The 15,655-nt window shown below is 40.6% G+C and overlaps 1 protein-coding gene across 1 annotated transcript in view; it reads right to left on the bottom strand.

Moving 5' to 3' along the window:
- Positions 1-296: 296 nt before the first annotated feature.
- pdia3 (protein disulfide isomerase family A, member 3) overlaps positions 297-15,655 on the bottom strand; it is a 28,076-nt gene continuing 12,717 nt past the window's right edge. The window contains exons 6-13 of the mRNA XM_068017810.1: positions 12,798-12,914; positions 9,719-9,844; positions 7,913-8,095; positions 4,480-4,588; positions 3,451-3,579; positions 3,278-3,357; positions 3,135-3,192; positions 297-684 (exon numbers count right to left, since the gene is read on the bottom strand). Of these exons, the coding sequence (XP_067873911.1) occupies positions 565-684; positions 3,135-3,192; positions 3,278-3,357; positions 3,451-3,579; positions 4,480-4,588; positions 7,913-8,095; positions 9,719-9,844; positions 12,798-12,914 (922 nt within the window). The 3' untranslated portion in view covers positions 297-564. The remainder of the gene's footprint in view (positions 685-3,134; positions 3,193-3,277; positions 3,358-3,450; positions 3,580-4,479; positions 4,589-7,912; positions 8,096-9,718; positions 9,845-12,797; positions 12,915-15,655) is intronic.

The raw sequence follows: 15,655 nt of genomic DNA, 5'->3' as shown, positions 1-15,655 counted from the left end.
CCTTCAGATAGTTCAAGCAGCAGTGAAAGTTAGAAAACAGGATGTCTGTGGGTTTTATCATATTACTTGAATGTTTCACCCCTATCGTCTACCAGCAGAGATTACATTTTGTTGCTATTGTAGATTAGTTCCTCACATTTGCAACTTACAGATAAGTTAGAGTTGTACTAGTACCAGTTCAAAAGATTAAACTAAATGTGCTTAGTGAAAATACAATTCCAGACAATAAGAGCAAACTGAAAATACAATATACAGAGTGCTACAAATTTAGTGTGCAAACATTGCAGTGCACTCAGTTTGGTTTAAAGGGGTTTATTGTTCCAAAATGTACAAAAACATTCACCAGTACAAAATAAGACCAAAACAAAACCTGAATTTCTGCCCCTTTTGATTCAATAACTCATCAATAGTGCATCTTAAAATTGATACAGAAATGGGACTGGTATGGCAGACTGTGAATTCTCTTAGAAAGTGACTATACCACCACCAAATCTCTAACCCAACCCTGGCTCCAATTACTCCTTGCATATCAATATTTTAAGCATTTGAGGTGCTTCCAGTAATTTACAGTTCTTCCTTGTCCTTCTTCTTCTTCTTTGATTTCTTTTCTTCCACTGCTACAGCCAGAGGGTGTGTAGATTCTTTCTGCAAGTAACTCATGAAGTCACTAACTTCACGGCCTCCCTGAATTAAGAACATAATTATCAGCCTGTTTGACATCAATAGCTAACATAACATGTTGTGATGAAAGTAGTTTGTAGATTTTAGAATTTTGATCACTCTTAAAGCTAAATGTATTTAGTTGATGTGGAGCACTAATTTTGAATTGCTCAGCATGGAGTCAAAGTTCACTCAAAAAAGTCTGGCGTTCAAAGGAAACTCCTCCATCCATCAAATCCAAAATTAGTGCTCCACATCAACTAAATACATTTAACACATTTTAAGATTGAGATATAGAAATTTTGGAAATAAAAGTTGGTATTGAAGGTGCTCATTGTTCCAATGCCACAAGTTAAACGTCTAACGTGGCTATTAAAAATAGTACATACAGGAGATAACTCGAGATCCTTCTCAGATAGAATAAAAAGGATGGTCTTTAATCAGATGAGGAACCAAGACATGAACAAAAAAAGCAAATTCCAGTAATATCCAATTAAGTTTGGAGGTTGAAGAAATAATTCAGGTTGCATGCAACCCATGAAATAAGCAAGACTCTATATAATAATGTATTTTAGGCACTCAAATGATAGCAAATCTATTCAAGAAAATAAATACAACACAAAAATAGTTCAGGTTAGGTTTAGGCTTTTCTGCCTAGCTGTTGCTGAAAAGTTAAAAATACTCCAAAATTAGTTAAGTCAATAATTATTTATAGCTGCTTGCAAATCCTTAGCCTTATGCAGGTCTAGACAATTATGCATTGCCTAAATAAGGCACCTACAAAGTTTGGCCAGCAGTTCATATTTAAAAGCATGCTTAAGGAAATGGCTACATTCTGGGAAAAAGTTTTAAAGGCTGAAAAACAATTCCAAAATATTTAAATACTTGACAGCTCCAGCCAAACTAATGGTAGCAGGAGGAGAAGAGGAGGGTCTGTCAAAAGGATACCCAATCTGGAGCCACACAACTAAGAGCACTACAGCATCCAACCCTGCCTGATGGCTGGCAAAGTGGATGCATTGCTTGAGATTGGTTGCCTGCTTTGGTATTTCACGACCCATACAAGAGGCAGCTGTGCACCATTCCTAACAGCAAACATCGTGTATGCAATATTGTGAACATGGAATCAGATACACAAGATGACAGCATAGGTTTAAGCAATCTAGCAAGGTTAAGACTACCCAACAGAGCCATGCATCAGGTAGACAGCCAAAGACTGAATCCTACAATATGGTGCCTTTTAAACTTTTATATACCACTTAACCATGCAAAACCCTCACACAAATTTACAGCCCTTTCACTGTATCAAATGCATACACTTATCTTAACAAAATGCACATTCATGATGCAATGTACAACTGAAGCCTTGCCAGATTCAGCTTCCAAGGGAATCATGCCTCAAATCATGAATATAACCTGGCTGCATGATGCATAGGGAGTAACCAGGTTGGGTACATACCAATCATGCCCTTCAAAATCCAGCAACTCAGAAGTACTTGTCTGCTTGTCAATAGGGCCGTGACATCAGGCCTTGAAAAACAACTCACTGGTGAGGTCTGAACGGCAAGCAATCTCGACAGTGCCTAAATATCCCTGGCAGTGCCTGTGCACCCATGTAGTTAAGGGCAGGTTAGGGTAGACCACCTCATATGCAGGTGGTTTTGCCTCTACAAGTCTCTGAGCAACTCTCCCTCCAGCTACCAGAGGGTGTGAGGAATTCCCAAGCAATGGTCCATCCTCCTAAGTTTTGTTAGGTGAGAAATGAAAAATATCCAAAATTTCAAATAGGGCAAAAAAGTGCAGCTAATTAAATGCAACCCCCCCCCACCCCAAAAAGGGTCATTACAGTACTTCTTCTCTGGGGCAAGCTATGAAAAGCAAGGCCTGTTACCTATATAATTTGAACTGCAACGTGCATAGCCTTGAGGAGCAGCGTGCTTCATCAGGAAAAACCCAGCCTCCATGACCCAAGTGCCACAAAGGCGAGGCTTAATCCACAGAATTACTGATCCCTTAGCAATGGGGAACATGCTTTATATTCTTTGATGAAAGGCTTTTTTAAATGACATTGTAACTTGAACTCAGACATTTATTTTCTTGGTTTCTCAGATTCCGACTCCAAGATTGACTTAGAAATAAACCGATTGAGGTTTTTGCTACTGTAAACTGGATCCAGACACTGTGGCTGATAAAATAATGTAGAACTGCTTGAAATATGGCAGTTTCCTGTGGCACCCAATATTAAAACTAGTTTTCCCTCAAGAGTTCTAAACGATACACAATTCCAATGATGTTCCTTGTTTGGATGGTGTAACTGGTCTTCTAATAGAATGTAACCAGATGATAACTTAAGTACCAATAACGTAGAGTTAAAACCTCACTCCTTTATCTTTGCATATTTGTGTACAGAAGTTGGTCAGCCACCACTTTGTTACGAAGTGACTCAAAATGTCGAGCTACAAAAAGAAACATACCTCGTATCTCTTTGGACTCTGCTTCTTACCCATCGGGGCAAAATAAAGTGTGGGGAACCTAAATATTTAAAAAAAAAATTTCAGCAAGTTTCAAATTGGGGACTTAATTTAAAACAATAAAAATGACTTTCTGTTGCTCTTACCCTTGAACTTCATACGGTGAAGGCACATCATTGGCGGTGGCATCCATCTTAGCAATGACAATGTTAGGATCACTGCTCAACTGGCACAGAAAAATAGTTGAGAATATAATAAAACAATTTTTTTTTTTTTAAAAACACCAAGGTTCATTTTCACAATCAGAATGTATTCTAACCTTATCTCCAAGCTCTTTATACTTTGGCTCCAGACTCTTGCAGTGGCCACACCATGGAGCATAAAATTCAATCAAGACATCCTTTGTTTCATCATTTACAATGTCATCAAAATTCTCAGCTACTACAACCTATTAAAATAAAAGTTTGCAATAGCAGATGAGTAATTTCAGACAGGAATGCTAAATTCTGACAATACAACATTCATAAGTTGACAAGACAAAAAAGTAATCATTTTGAAAATAGTTAATGCTGGAAGTATTCTTCAGCCATTACAAACATGAAAAACGCTGTCCCATTTCATTTCTGCGAACTCTTTTTTCCATCCTCTCAAGTGTATAAATTTGAACTATTTTCCAGATTCAAGGTATAGCCATTTCCGATAAACAAATTCAAACATCTGATGCTGAACATTAAAAGATGATCAGCAACTTTGCCAAACATACAGTCACAGTTTTTCCACCATACAAGTAATTTGGCATGTTTGAAAAGGTGACTTTGGATCTAATATTAACAATGTTTTCCCCCACTTAAGTTTCCTTGCCTCAGGTCCAGGTCTGTTGCAGACAAACAGAGATTGATTACCATAATTAGTCAACAACTCTATTGTCTGATTATGCAGCTACCAGTATGGTAGAAGGCACGTGGACATTTAACAATTTTATGTTTGCTCTCAAGAAATCCACAAAATGTTGCCAAACAGACATACAAAATTGCTTAAGTTTTCTAGCAGTTAAACGCCCTCCAAAAATCAAACCTTCTGAAAAACATACAAAAAATTAGTATAATTTCCAATATTGCATGTGGAGACATGGAATAAATTACTGTTGACCTTTACAAATTTTTAGAACCCAACATTGTTAAGTCATCATACTATCTATCAGTCAGCAAAAGAAAGGAAGTGCTACGAAGTTGTGCCATTGTACCAGTGTATATACGGAGAATAATCACTTAGAATAAGAAGTCACTTCAGCCTGGACTTTTAACAGAAAACAGCTTGACTGTAAAGAACAAATACACAAGAGACTAACCTTCACAGGCCCATCATTGCTCTCTGGAATTGGTTCAGACTTAAGGTAGCGTTTCAACTTGCCAGCAAAGTAGTCCTCTAGAAAACGCTCCAGTGCTTTACCATCACGCCTGGAAAGAAAAAAAACAAAAAACCAGGTCCTCAAAAAAGTGCCACTTACAAAATATGAATGTTTAGTTATTTGGTACCAATAAAAAGAGTTTTTAGGACAGCAAGAACATTTATATTTAAAGTATCACATGCCAAGGCACCATGATTTTTGACAAAACTGCCTAAATAAAAGTTTTAGTTTGGATCTATGCAGCTTATAGGGTGGGGGCCGACCATGACTCATGGCCCTCCTGCCTTGGGCGCTATGGCATTGAAAGGATGAATGAGAATGGACAGAGACTGCTTGAGTTGTGTACCTATCATAAGCGCTGCATCACCAACTCATTATTTCACACTAAACCCTGTCACCAGGTTTCTTGGAGGCACCCAAGATCACGCCAGCTGAACCTCATCATCACAAGGCGAGCCTCTTTAAACAGCGTTCAAATCACACGCAGCTTCCAGAGTGCGGACTGCGACACCGACCACTCCCTGGTTTGCAGCAAGGTTAGCCTCAAACCAAAGAAGCTGATCACCCCAAGCAGAAGGGCCACCCGCGCATCAACACTAGCAGAATTTCTCATCCACAGCTGTTACGTAAGTTTCCAAATTCACTTGAAAAAGCCCTTCAAAACACTCCCACAGGTGATGCAGAGACCAAGTGGGCCCACATCAGAGACGCCATCTATGACTCAGCAATGACCACCTATGGCAAACGTGTGAAGCGGAATGCAGACTGGTTTCAATCTCACATTGAAGAGCTGGAACCGGTCATAGCCACGAAGCACATTGCACTGCTGAACTACAAGAAAGCCCCCAGCGAGTTATCATCCATAGCACTTAAAAACAGCCAGAAGCGCTGCACAAAGAACAGCCAGGTGCTGCGCAAATGACTACTGGCAACACCTATGCAGTCATATTCAGCTGGCCTGTGACACTGGAAATATCAGAGGAATGTATGATGGCATTGAGAGAGCTTTTGGGCCAACCATCAAGAAGATTGCCCCCCTCAAATCTAAATCAGGGGTCACAATCACTGACCAACGCAAGCAAATGGACCGCTGGGTGGAACACTACCTAGAACTGTACTTCAGGGAAAATGTTGTCACTGAGACCACCCTCAATGCAGCCCAGTCTCTGCCAGTCATGGATGAGCTGGACGTACAGCCAACAAAATCGGAACTCAGTGATGCCATTGATTCTCTAGCCAGCGGAAAAGCCCCTGGGAAGGACGGCATTACCGCTGAAATCAACAAGAGTGCCAAGCCTGCTATACTTTCAGCACTCAACGAACTGCTTTGCTTGTGCTGGGACGAGGGAGCAGTACCACAGGACATGCGCAATGCCAATATCATCACCCTCTAAGAACAAGGGTGACCGCGGTGACTGCAACAACTACCGTGGAATCTCCCTGCTCAGCATAGTGGGGAAAGTCTTCACTCGAGTCGCTTTAAACAGGCTCCAGAAGCTGGCTGAGCGTGTCTACCCGGAAGCACAGTGTGGCTTTCGAGCAGAGATCCACCATTGACATGCTGTTCTCCCTTCGCCAGCTACAGGAGAAATGCAGTGAACAACAGATGCCCCTCTACGTTGCTTTCATTGATCTCACCAAAGCCTTTGACCTAGTCAGCAGACGTGGTCTCTTCAAACTACTAGAAAAGATTGGATGCCCACCAAAGCTACTAAGTATCATCACCTCATTCCATGACAATATGAAAGGTACAATTCAGCATAGCGGCACCTCATCAGACCCCTTTCCTATCCTGAGTGGCATGGAACAGGGCTGTGTTCTCGCACCTACACTGTTTGGGATCTTCTTCTCCCTGCTGCTCTCACATGCATTCAAGTCTTCAGAAGAAGGAATTTTCCTCCACACAAGATCAGGTGGCAGGTTGTTCACCTTGCCCGTCTAAGAGCAAAGACCAAAGTATGGAAAGTCCTCATCAGGGAACTCCTCTTTGCTGACGATGCTGCATTAACCTCTCACACTGAAGAGTGTCTGCAGATTCTCATCGAAGGGGATTGCGGCTGCCTTCACCGAATTTGGCCTAACCATCAGCCTCAAGAAAATGAACATCATGGGACAGGACATCAGAAATGCCCCATCCATAAATATCGGCAACCACACTCTGGAAATGGTTCAAGAGTTCACCTACCTAGGTTCAACCATCACCTGTCTCTCAATGCAGAATTAAACAAGCGCATCGGAATGGCTTCCTCTGCTATGTCCAGACTGGCCAAGAGAGTGTGGGAAAATTGCACACTGACACAGAACACAAAAGTCCAAGTGTATCAGGCCTGTGTCCTCAGTACCTTGCTCTATGGCAGCGAGGTCTGGACAACGTATGTCAGCCAAGAGCGACGTCTCAATTCATTCCATCTTCGCTGCCTCCGGAGAATCCTTGGCATCAGGTGGCAGGACCGTATCTCCAACACAGAAGTCCTCGGGGCAGCCAACATCCCCAGCATATACACCCTACTAAGCCAGCGGTGCCTGAGATGGCTTGGCCACGTGAGCCGCTTGGAAGATGGCAGGATCCCCAAGGACACATTGTACAGCGAGCTCGTCATTGGCACCAGACCCACCGGCCGTCCTCGTCTCCGCTTTAAAGACGTCTGCAAATGCGACATGAAGTCCTGTGACATTGATCACAAGTCATAGGAGTCAGTTGCCAGCGATCGCCAGAGCTGGCAGGCAACCATAAAGGCGGGGCTAAAGTGTGGCGAGTCGAAGAGACTTAGCAGTTGGCAGGAAAAAAGACAGAAGTGCAAGGGGAGAGCCAACTGTGTAACAGCCCCGACAACCAATTTTATCTGCAGCACCTGTGGAAGAGTCTGTCACTCTAGAATTGGCCTTTATAGCCACTCCAGGCGCTGCTTCACAAATCACAGACCACCTCCAGGCGCTTACCCATTGTCTCTCGAGACAAGGAGGCCAAACAAGAATAGTGTGTCCGGTCAGCATGGCAAAAAAAACTTCATATATCTGCAAAAGGAGAGAACTGTTTTTAAACAGTGCCCCTACACTAATTCTCATTACAAAAGATTAGCGTTAAACACAGCAACCATACTTTTTGCACATGTTGGTTTTGTACCTACACTCTGCACGTGGGTGCGGAGCCTATGTTACTTAGTTTGAGGAATCCATCACTTAAACATTCCAAAGGTAAACTTTTCAAACATGAACTTTGCACTCTTTTCTAATATCTTCCCAACTTAAACATTCCACTGTGGAACAACCTCTTTTTGCAAGGGTGGATTTTTCTAAACACATTTGACAAAGATGCTTGAACATGCCAAATAAAAAGGGCCTCTGATGTCCATCACCAATTCACAGTACTTACGAGAATTCCTCCTGCATCACATATTTTTCATCTTTTGCAGTTTTGATAGCGACCACAGGAATGTCACCAGTGGCTACGTCCAAGCCAAATTCTGAGAGCTCGTGGCTAAAGGTTCTATGGTTGGCAACAGCAAAATACAGCTTCTCGCCAGCATCCAGGAATTTCTGAGCGACCTTCATCACTCTGTACAATTAGAAGAATGGACAGAACCAAATATTTAATATCGTAAACAATACAGTTAACAATTAACAAAATGGGCTTAAATTAAGATTCTGGAAGGAAATAAGATGAATAAAAGTAACCAAAGATCAGGTGGATTTTGTTTTAAAATAAAATCGCCTGAGTTGGCTACACCCCATCATATTTGGGCTAAATACAACTTAGGAAGTGTGTTACAGTGCTGCTAATACTTTCTGCAGCACTTCAACTTGATATATGAACTTTTATTGCCTAATATTTCAAGCATGTCCATTTATTCCTACCTCATATTTATTAACTGCTCCCAACCTGATGGAAAATAAAATATTTCGGGAAGCAATCCAGAATAAATCACCCACATCAGAATCCAGTTTCAATTTATAAAATTCATTCTCCTTCCCCCACCCAAGACAAAATATAACTACTAAATCAAACAGATATAAACTTGGGCTTCCAAATGAACACCAAGTACAGATGGGGAAAGCTGTTTGGTCGACCTAGCTCAAGACTCCACAGACAGCTATCACATCTGTGATTGACCTCTGCCACATTGCTTAAGGAACATGATACAGTTAACTTCAGTGCCCTTTCTTGGATTGTAGAACTGTTCCTGCAGAAACAGCAGCAAATTCGTTCTGGTAAATCCTTTCACAAGGAAGGACTCAAATTTAATAGTCTTATTTTTACATCTAAATAATATACTTTTAAGTTGTCACATACAGCTCCATACCTTGTCTGCCTCCAGTGTGTTGCAAGCATCAAAGGTAACAGCCAAGATGTCCTGCCATGTTAGAGGAGTGACTTAGATTATCCACCCTACAGTGTTAATCCATTCCAAAATTGCCCAAGAAACACATTCTTATCCCTGGATTGCAGAAAGCATCAACTATTTACCCAGATGTGACGACTCTCGCATCAGCCATCCTTGTCCTTTATCTAATGTTGTCAATTTTGTGCACAATTTTATACTGAGTATATATCTTCAGTAGCAAATTAAGAATGTGCTAATTAATTTATTTTGCTTTCAGGAGCTCTTTGAAGCTCCTGGTGACATTTTCTAAAATTAAAATTGTTGCAAACTTGTACGGTATTGTTGTTGATGGTATAAGAATGTCCACTTACCACTCCGATTTAAACCAAAGCTCCTGCCAGGATAGTTACTGAATCTTTATTAAATAATTTAAACATCTGTTCCAGACTAAAACAGATGTTCACTAATGACGGCTTTTACTTTGAAGTGCTGCATAAACTAAATGAAAGTAATAGATTATGCCACAGAAGGCACAAAGGATAAAACAAAGAGCTTAACCGCCACCAGCCACTGCAGTTATTGTGCTGCTATGAGGTTAATTTTTTATCAAATCTGATTACCAATACAATCTCATGTTCAAGACTGTTCAAATTGTTCAGCTGAAATCTGCGACATACATTTCTAACCATTTTGAAGATGACACTTTTTTTTAATACTGAAACTTGCTGTGATTGGGTAGTGCAATAAAATATGGAACATTAGATGTTTTAATCGATTAAACAAGTTTATCCTGCAAGCAAAAACAGGAACACTTAAAATTTAAAAGCATTAAACTAGTTCCACCATGCAGCCAGTACCTATTCCTCCAGTAGTTGGAACCCTTTGGATTCTTTTCATAATCCACATCATAGTAAGCTACCAGCAGGTCCTTCCCTTTTAATTGATCTTTATTATCTTCAGTCATATGGGGACAGATACCAAAGCTGCATTAAAAAGAAACATAGTTACAAAATCTGACTGCAATATTTACTAAAACATATTAGACAATGTTGAGCAAAAAAATAAATCAGGATAGACCTTTTGAATTTCCTTTGGCTGTAATTAAACTTTTTTTTGGATGAAACCAATGGGGTAGATTTTCAACTAAAACTAGCATTACAGATCAATCGCCTTATAGAAATCATCCATAAGTTGAAAATCCATCTCCATAAGACGCGACAGAACAGAATTTTCTTTCCCAATTGGTGTCTATCCCCAGTAACCTCAACAATTCCACTTTTAAAACCTATTGGACCACTCCAAAACCGGAACTCCCACTTGCACAATTACACCAGGAAACTGGTGAAGATGATTTGGGACTTTTCACAATACCAGTGCTAATGGTCACAAATGACATGCCAGAATATCTGGTTTGTTAAGTATAAAACTCAAAGGGAAATAGGAATTACACCAAAGGATTGGAGGGTGGTGAATGTGACACCCCTGTTTAAAAAGAGGGCAGGGATAAGCCCAGTAACTGCAGACTAAATAGCCATATGCTAGTAATAGAAGATTGTTGCAGACCAGAACAGACCACAACAATGAACAACATTACTGAACATTTAGTCCATACATTAAGTGAAGACAGTTGGTGTGGATTTATAAAGAGCGTGGCAGAGGTGATCGATTAAATTCAAGAAAATTACAGAACTCAACTGAACATTGGGGTGGGGGGGTCCAGTATATTTTGGCCTTCAAGGGGCATTTAATAAAATGCCACAGAGACTCATTTCTGAAATTAAGGCCCATGATATTAAAAGATAAAGTAGTAGTATGGGTAAAGAAAGACTATATGTATTTCTCAGACTGACAAAACACAGTTACTGGAATGCCCAGGGATCAGTACTGGAACCTCCCCTGGACCCCATATCAATAAATGATTTGGAGAAAGGTCAATCAATTTGTTGACACCAAATTGGCAACATAGAAAGCTGAAAAACCAGGCTTCAGAACATAGGCAGCTTAGGCGCATGTGCAGATACATGACAAATATTGCTTAATATAAATAAATGCAGAAAAGGAACAGACTGTTGATACAGAAACCTTAAACACAATTGTAGGTGGAGAAAAAATTATGGGGAAAATTGAATTCTTAGTTTATACAGAAAAGCATTCAATATAAAAGGAAGGTAATAAATCTATACAGGCATTAGTTAGGCTGCAGTTAGGATTGCTACATACGTAAAATAGAATAAATAGTAAGCCTCTGATTTCTATGTAGTCCAAAGTAACTGTACGATGACTGGCAGAAGGCATGGAAAATTAGTCAATGGGAATCAGAGGAAACAATCTCCACTAGCTGGAGTCATACCGAGCACAAAGGAAGATGGTTATTGGAAGCTAATCATCTCAGTCCCAAGGCATTGCTGCAGGAGTTCCTCAGGGTAGTGTCCTAGGCCCAACCATCTTCAGCTGCTTCATCAATTACCTTCCTTCCATCACAAGATCAGAAGTGGGGATGCTTGCTGATGATTGCAGCGTTCAGTACTACTGAAACAGTCTGCGCCTGCAGCAAGACTTGGACAACATTCTGGCTTGGGCTGATGAGTGGCAAATAATATTCACACCACACAAGTGCCAGGCAATGACCATTTCCAACAATAGAATCCAACCATCTCCCCTCGACATTCAATGTCATTACCATCGCCGAAAACCCATCAACGTCCTGGGGGTCACCAATGGCCAGAAAATGAACCAGCCATATAAATGCTGCGGCTACAAGAACAGGTCAGAGGTTGGGAATTCTGCAGCAAGTAACTCACCAAAGCCTGTCCACCATCTACAAGGCAAAAGTCAGGAGTGTGGTAGAATACTCTCCATTTGCCTGAAGAACAGTTCCAACAACACTCAAGAAGCTCAACACCAAGGACAAAGCAGCCCGCTTGATCAGCATCAAATCCACCACCTTAAAACATTCACTCCCTTCACCACTAGTGCACAGTAGCAGCAGTGTGTACAATCTACAAGATGTATGGCAGCAACTCGTCAAGGCTCCTTTGACAGTATCATTCAAACCCACGAGCTCTACCACCTCGAAGGACAAGGGCAGCAGATGCACAGAAACACCACCATCTGCAAGCTCCCCAAGTCACACACCATCCCGACTTGGAACCGTATCAGCATCCCTTCACTGTTGTTGGATCAAAATCCTAGAACATTCCAACAGCAGTGTTGATGTACCTACACCACATCGAATGCAGCGGTTCAAGTAGATGGCTTAAAATGACCTTTGCAAGGGGAGGTGGCTGCGTAGTGGTAATGTCACTGAACTAGTAATGCAGAGGCCAAGGCTAATGCCCTGGGGACATGGGTTCAAATCCCACCATGGCAGCTAGTGGAATTTAAATTGAATTAATCAATTTTTAAAAATCTGAAACTGAAAGTTAGTCTCAGTAATGGTGCCATGAAACTATCATCGATTGTTGTAAAAACCCTTAAAATGTGACATTCACTAATGTCCTTTAGGGAAGGAACCTGCCATCCTTACCTGGTCTGGCCTGGCCTATATGTCACTCCAGACCCACAGGAATGCGGCTGACTCTTAACTCACATCTGAAATGACCTAGCAAGACACTCAGTTGTCGAGTGCAATTAGGGACTGACAACAAATCCTGGGATTGCTAGCGATGCCCACATCCCATGAATGAATTTTAAAAAAATCTTTACAAGGTCTAACTAATGCCAGTTACTGGATGTTCTTGATCAACTCTGAAGTCTTCCAATGTGATCATAAATGCATGCAGTTTTATCATTCAGTTGCCTTGTTCAAAATATACTTTTGATAGTTACCCTCTTCCCAGCATTGGAATCAAATTCAATAAGCATTAAGCTCCATATCCAAAACATTAACAATGTAATGTCACGCCCATTATAAAATTAGTCAGAGTCTGGACTTACATGTTGTCTAGAACAAATTTTTTTATTTTTGCATTTGTAAACTTCTCTTCTGTGTACTGTACACTGCTGCTCTCAAACTTGTTTGCCAGTCTTGGAGGTCGAAACAAGATAATGCCCCTATTAGAAATAAAAGCAGGTATTAGGAAAGTGGTTAGCAAATAATCTAAAAGGATCAATTTTAGTCTTCAGTACATAGAAATGTAACAAAATATTTCTTTTTTACAAAAAGGTGTTTTGATTCCCCCACCCAACAAAAATGAACAGTCACTGTACTATATAGCCTGCATTTATCACAAACACTAGTGCTGGGGCACCATTACTGCCTGGAATTTGTATATGCCTGATGGGGTTTCTCTCAACAGGAACTAGGGAAGGAAATGTTCAGGAGAATTTGGAATCGTCATTTCCATTGTAATTTTTTTTTTTTAAAGGATGGAAGGTTTTAAGTTTTACAGAAGTCAGCAATAGATTTTTGCTGTTAAATAAGGAAAGGAGTCACACGGGATCAGAGATGAGCTGGCAAGATGGATACAGAACTGGCTCTGTCATAGAAGACAGAGGGTAGCAGTGGAAGGGTGCTTTTCTGAATGGAGGAATGTGACTATTTGATTCCGCAGGGATCATTACTGGGACCTTTGCTCTTAGTAGTATATATAAATGATTTGGAGGAAAATGTAGCTGGTCTGATTAGTAAGTTTGCGGACGACACAAAGGTTGGTGGAGTTGCGGATAGCGATGAGGATTGTCAGAGGATACAGCAGGATATAGATTGGTTGGAGACTTCGGCGGAGGAATGGCAGATGGAGTTTAATCCGGACAAATGTGAGGTAATGCATTTTGGAAGATCTAATGCAGGTGGGAAGTATACAGTAAATGGCAGAACCCTTAGGAGTATTGACAGGCAGAGAGATCTGGGCGTACAGGTCCACAGGTCACTGAAAGTGGCAACGCAGGTGGATAAGGTAGTCAAGAAGGCATACGGCATGCTTGCCTTCATCGGTCGGGGCAGAGAGTATAAAAATTGGCAAGTCATGCTGCAGCTGTACAGAACCTTAGTTAGACCACACTTAGAATATTGCGTGCAATTCCGGTCGCCACACTACCAGAAGGATGTGGAGGCTTTGGAGAGGGTACAGAAGAGGTTTACCAGGATGTTGCCTGGTCTGGAGGACATTAGCTATGAGGAGAGGTTGGATAAACTCGGATTGTTTTCACTGGAACGACGGAGGTGGAGGGGTGACATGATAGAGGTTTACAAAGTTATGAGCGGCATGGACAAAGTGGATAGTCAGAAGCTTATTCCCAGGGTGGAAGAGTCAGTTACTAGGGGACATAGGTTTAAGGTGAGAGGGGCAAAATTTAGAGGGGATGTGCGAGGCAAGTGTTTTTACACAGAGGGTGGTGAGTGCCTGGAACTTGCTGCCAGGGGAGATGGTGGAAGCAGGTACGATAATCACGTTTAAGAAGCATCTTGACAAATACATGAATAGGATGGGAATCGAGGGATATGGTCCCCGGAAGTGTAGAAGGTTTTAGTTCAGGCAGGCTTGGAGGGCCGAATGGCCTGTTCCTGTGCTGTACTGTTCTTTAACTTGTGTTTTAAGTGTTTTACCACCAACCCCAGGCAACTAGGGACTAACACTCTTCTAGTTAAAATGAACAAGAATCTTACTTCAGGCATTTAATGACCAAGTATTTATGATTCCATCCTGGCAAGAATTTATTGTTCTTATCCAATTACAAGAATATGTGCCAAACAAGTGGTTTCTCCATACTAGAAGCTCACTGCACATGCAACAAATTATTTAACAAAGTTAGCATTATATGCAATTGTTTGGTTCACAGCCTGTAAGGGCAGGTTAGAATCGTACCCCAATACACACAAGGCCATTAAAATAGGGAATGCTTTGTGATGAAACATAGGTATAATAGGCTTATTTAGGTAGAATTTAGATATAGTTAACATACTATACCTTTTAGAATTAAAGATTGAATAAATGGTCAGTTTTCAAGACTCACTGAAATTCCCCTTTAAGAAGGTGGAGTTAAAAACGTCAAGGTCTTCCAAGGTCCCTGTTATAACAGAATGTGGACCAGAAACACCTTTTAAAAGGTGGAAAAACCATTTCAGCGTTTCTGTTGCCAGGGAATTGGAGGATAAAAACACATTGAAACATCTTGTGTGACATCAGTAAGTGGAAGCTATTAACTTAATTAATTGATAGCGTTGGTAAAAGTAGACAGATTGACTCAAAAGAAGGGTTCAAGGTACCATCAAGACAATTATAGATAATAAAACGGAATGGTACTTACAAAAACAGACGCCAAGTAAACCCAAGTATAAACATTTTGACCAGATAAACGCTCACAACTTCAAGAGCAGGGAAATTCCAACAAAAACATTAAGTGGGGATGGTAGCTAATGACATTACCATATATGGATCTTAAAAGTAGGAGAAACATACAAAGGTAACACCTATATGCTAAAAGGAGAGATGATATGTTTATACTATTTCTAAACTGAGGGTTTTTGAAGCAAAAAACTAGAATTAATGAATTCCTCATCAATGCCTCTCAACCTGTGGCTTACTCGGGGAATTTAAGATAAAAGTTTACTTTAAATTTTGATGGATATTCCAAGATATTTTGCTGTAACATTATCAAGGTTGAACTTTTGGACTCTTAGAAATAAGATTATGTTTTACAACTCTTAGTAATATTTGATATCGTGATATACTTATCCACTTAAGGTATGTTCAGTTCTTTAATAAATATATAAAAGTTCATAAATCGTCTCATGTAGCATTCTGTATACAATTACAAGAACCCCTCTCTGTGTCTCTAAATGGAAAGATACA

The sequence above is a fragment of the Heterodontus francisci genome, chromosome 38 (assembly GCF_036365525.1).
Source record: "Heterodontus francisci isolate sHetFra1 chromosome 38, sHetFra1.hap1, whole genome shotgun sequence".
Taxonomy (NCBI): Eukaryota; Metazoa; Chordata; class Chondrichthyes; order Heterodontiformes; family Heterodontidae; genus Heterodontus; species Heterodontus francisci.
The sequence above is the reverse complement of the archived record's forward strand: the minus strand, read 5'-3'. Positions and strand labels throughout refer to the sequence as shown.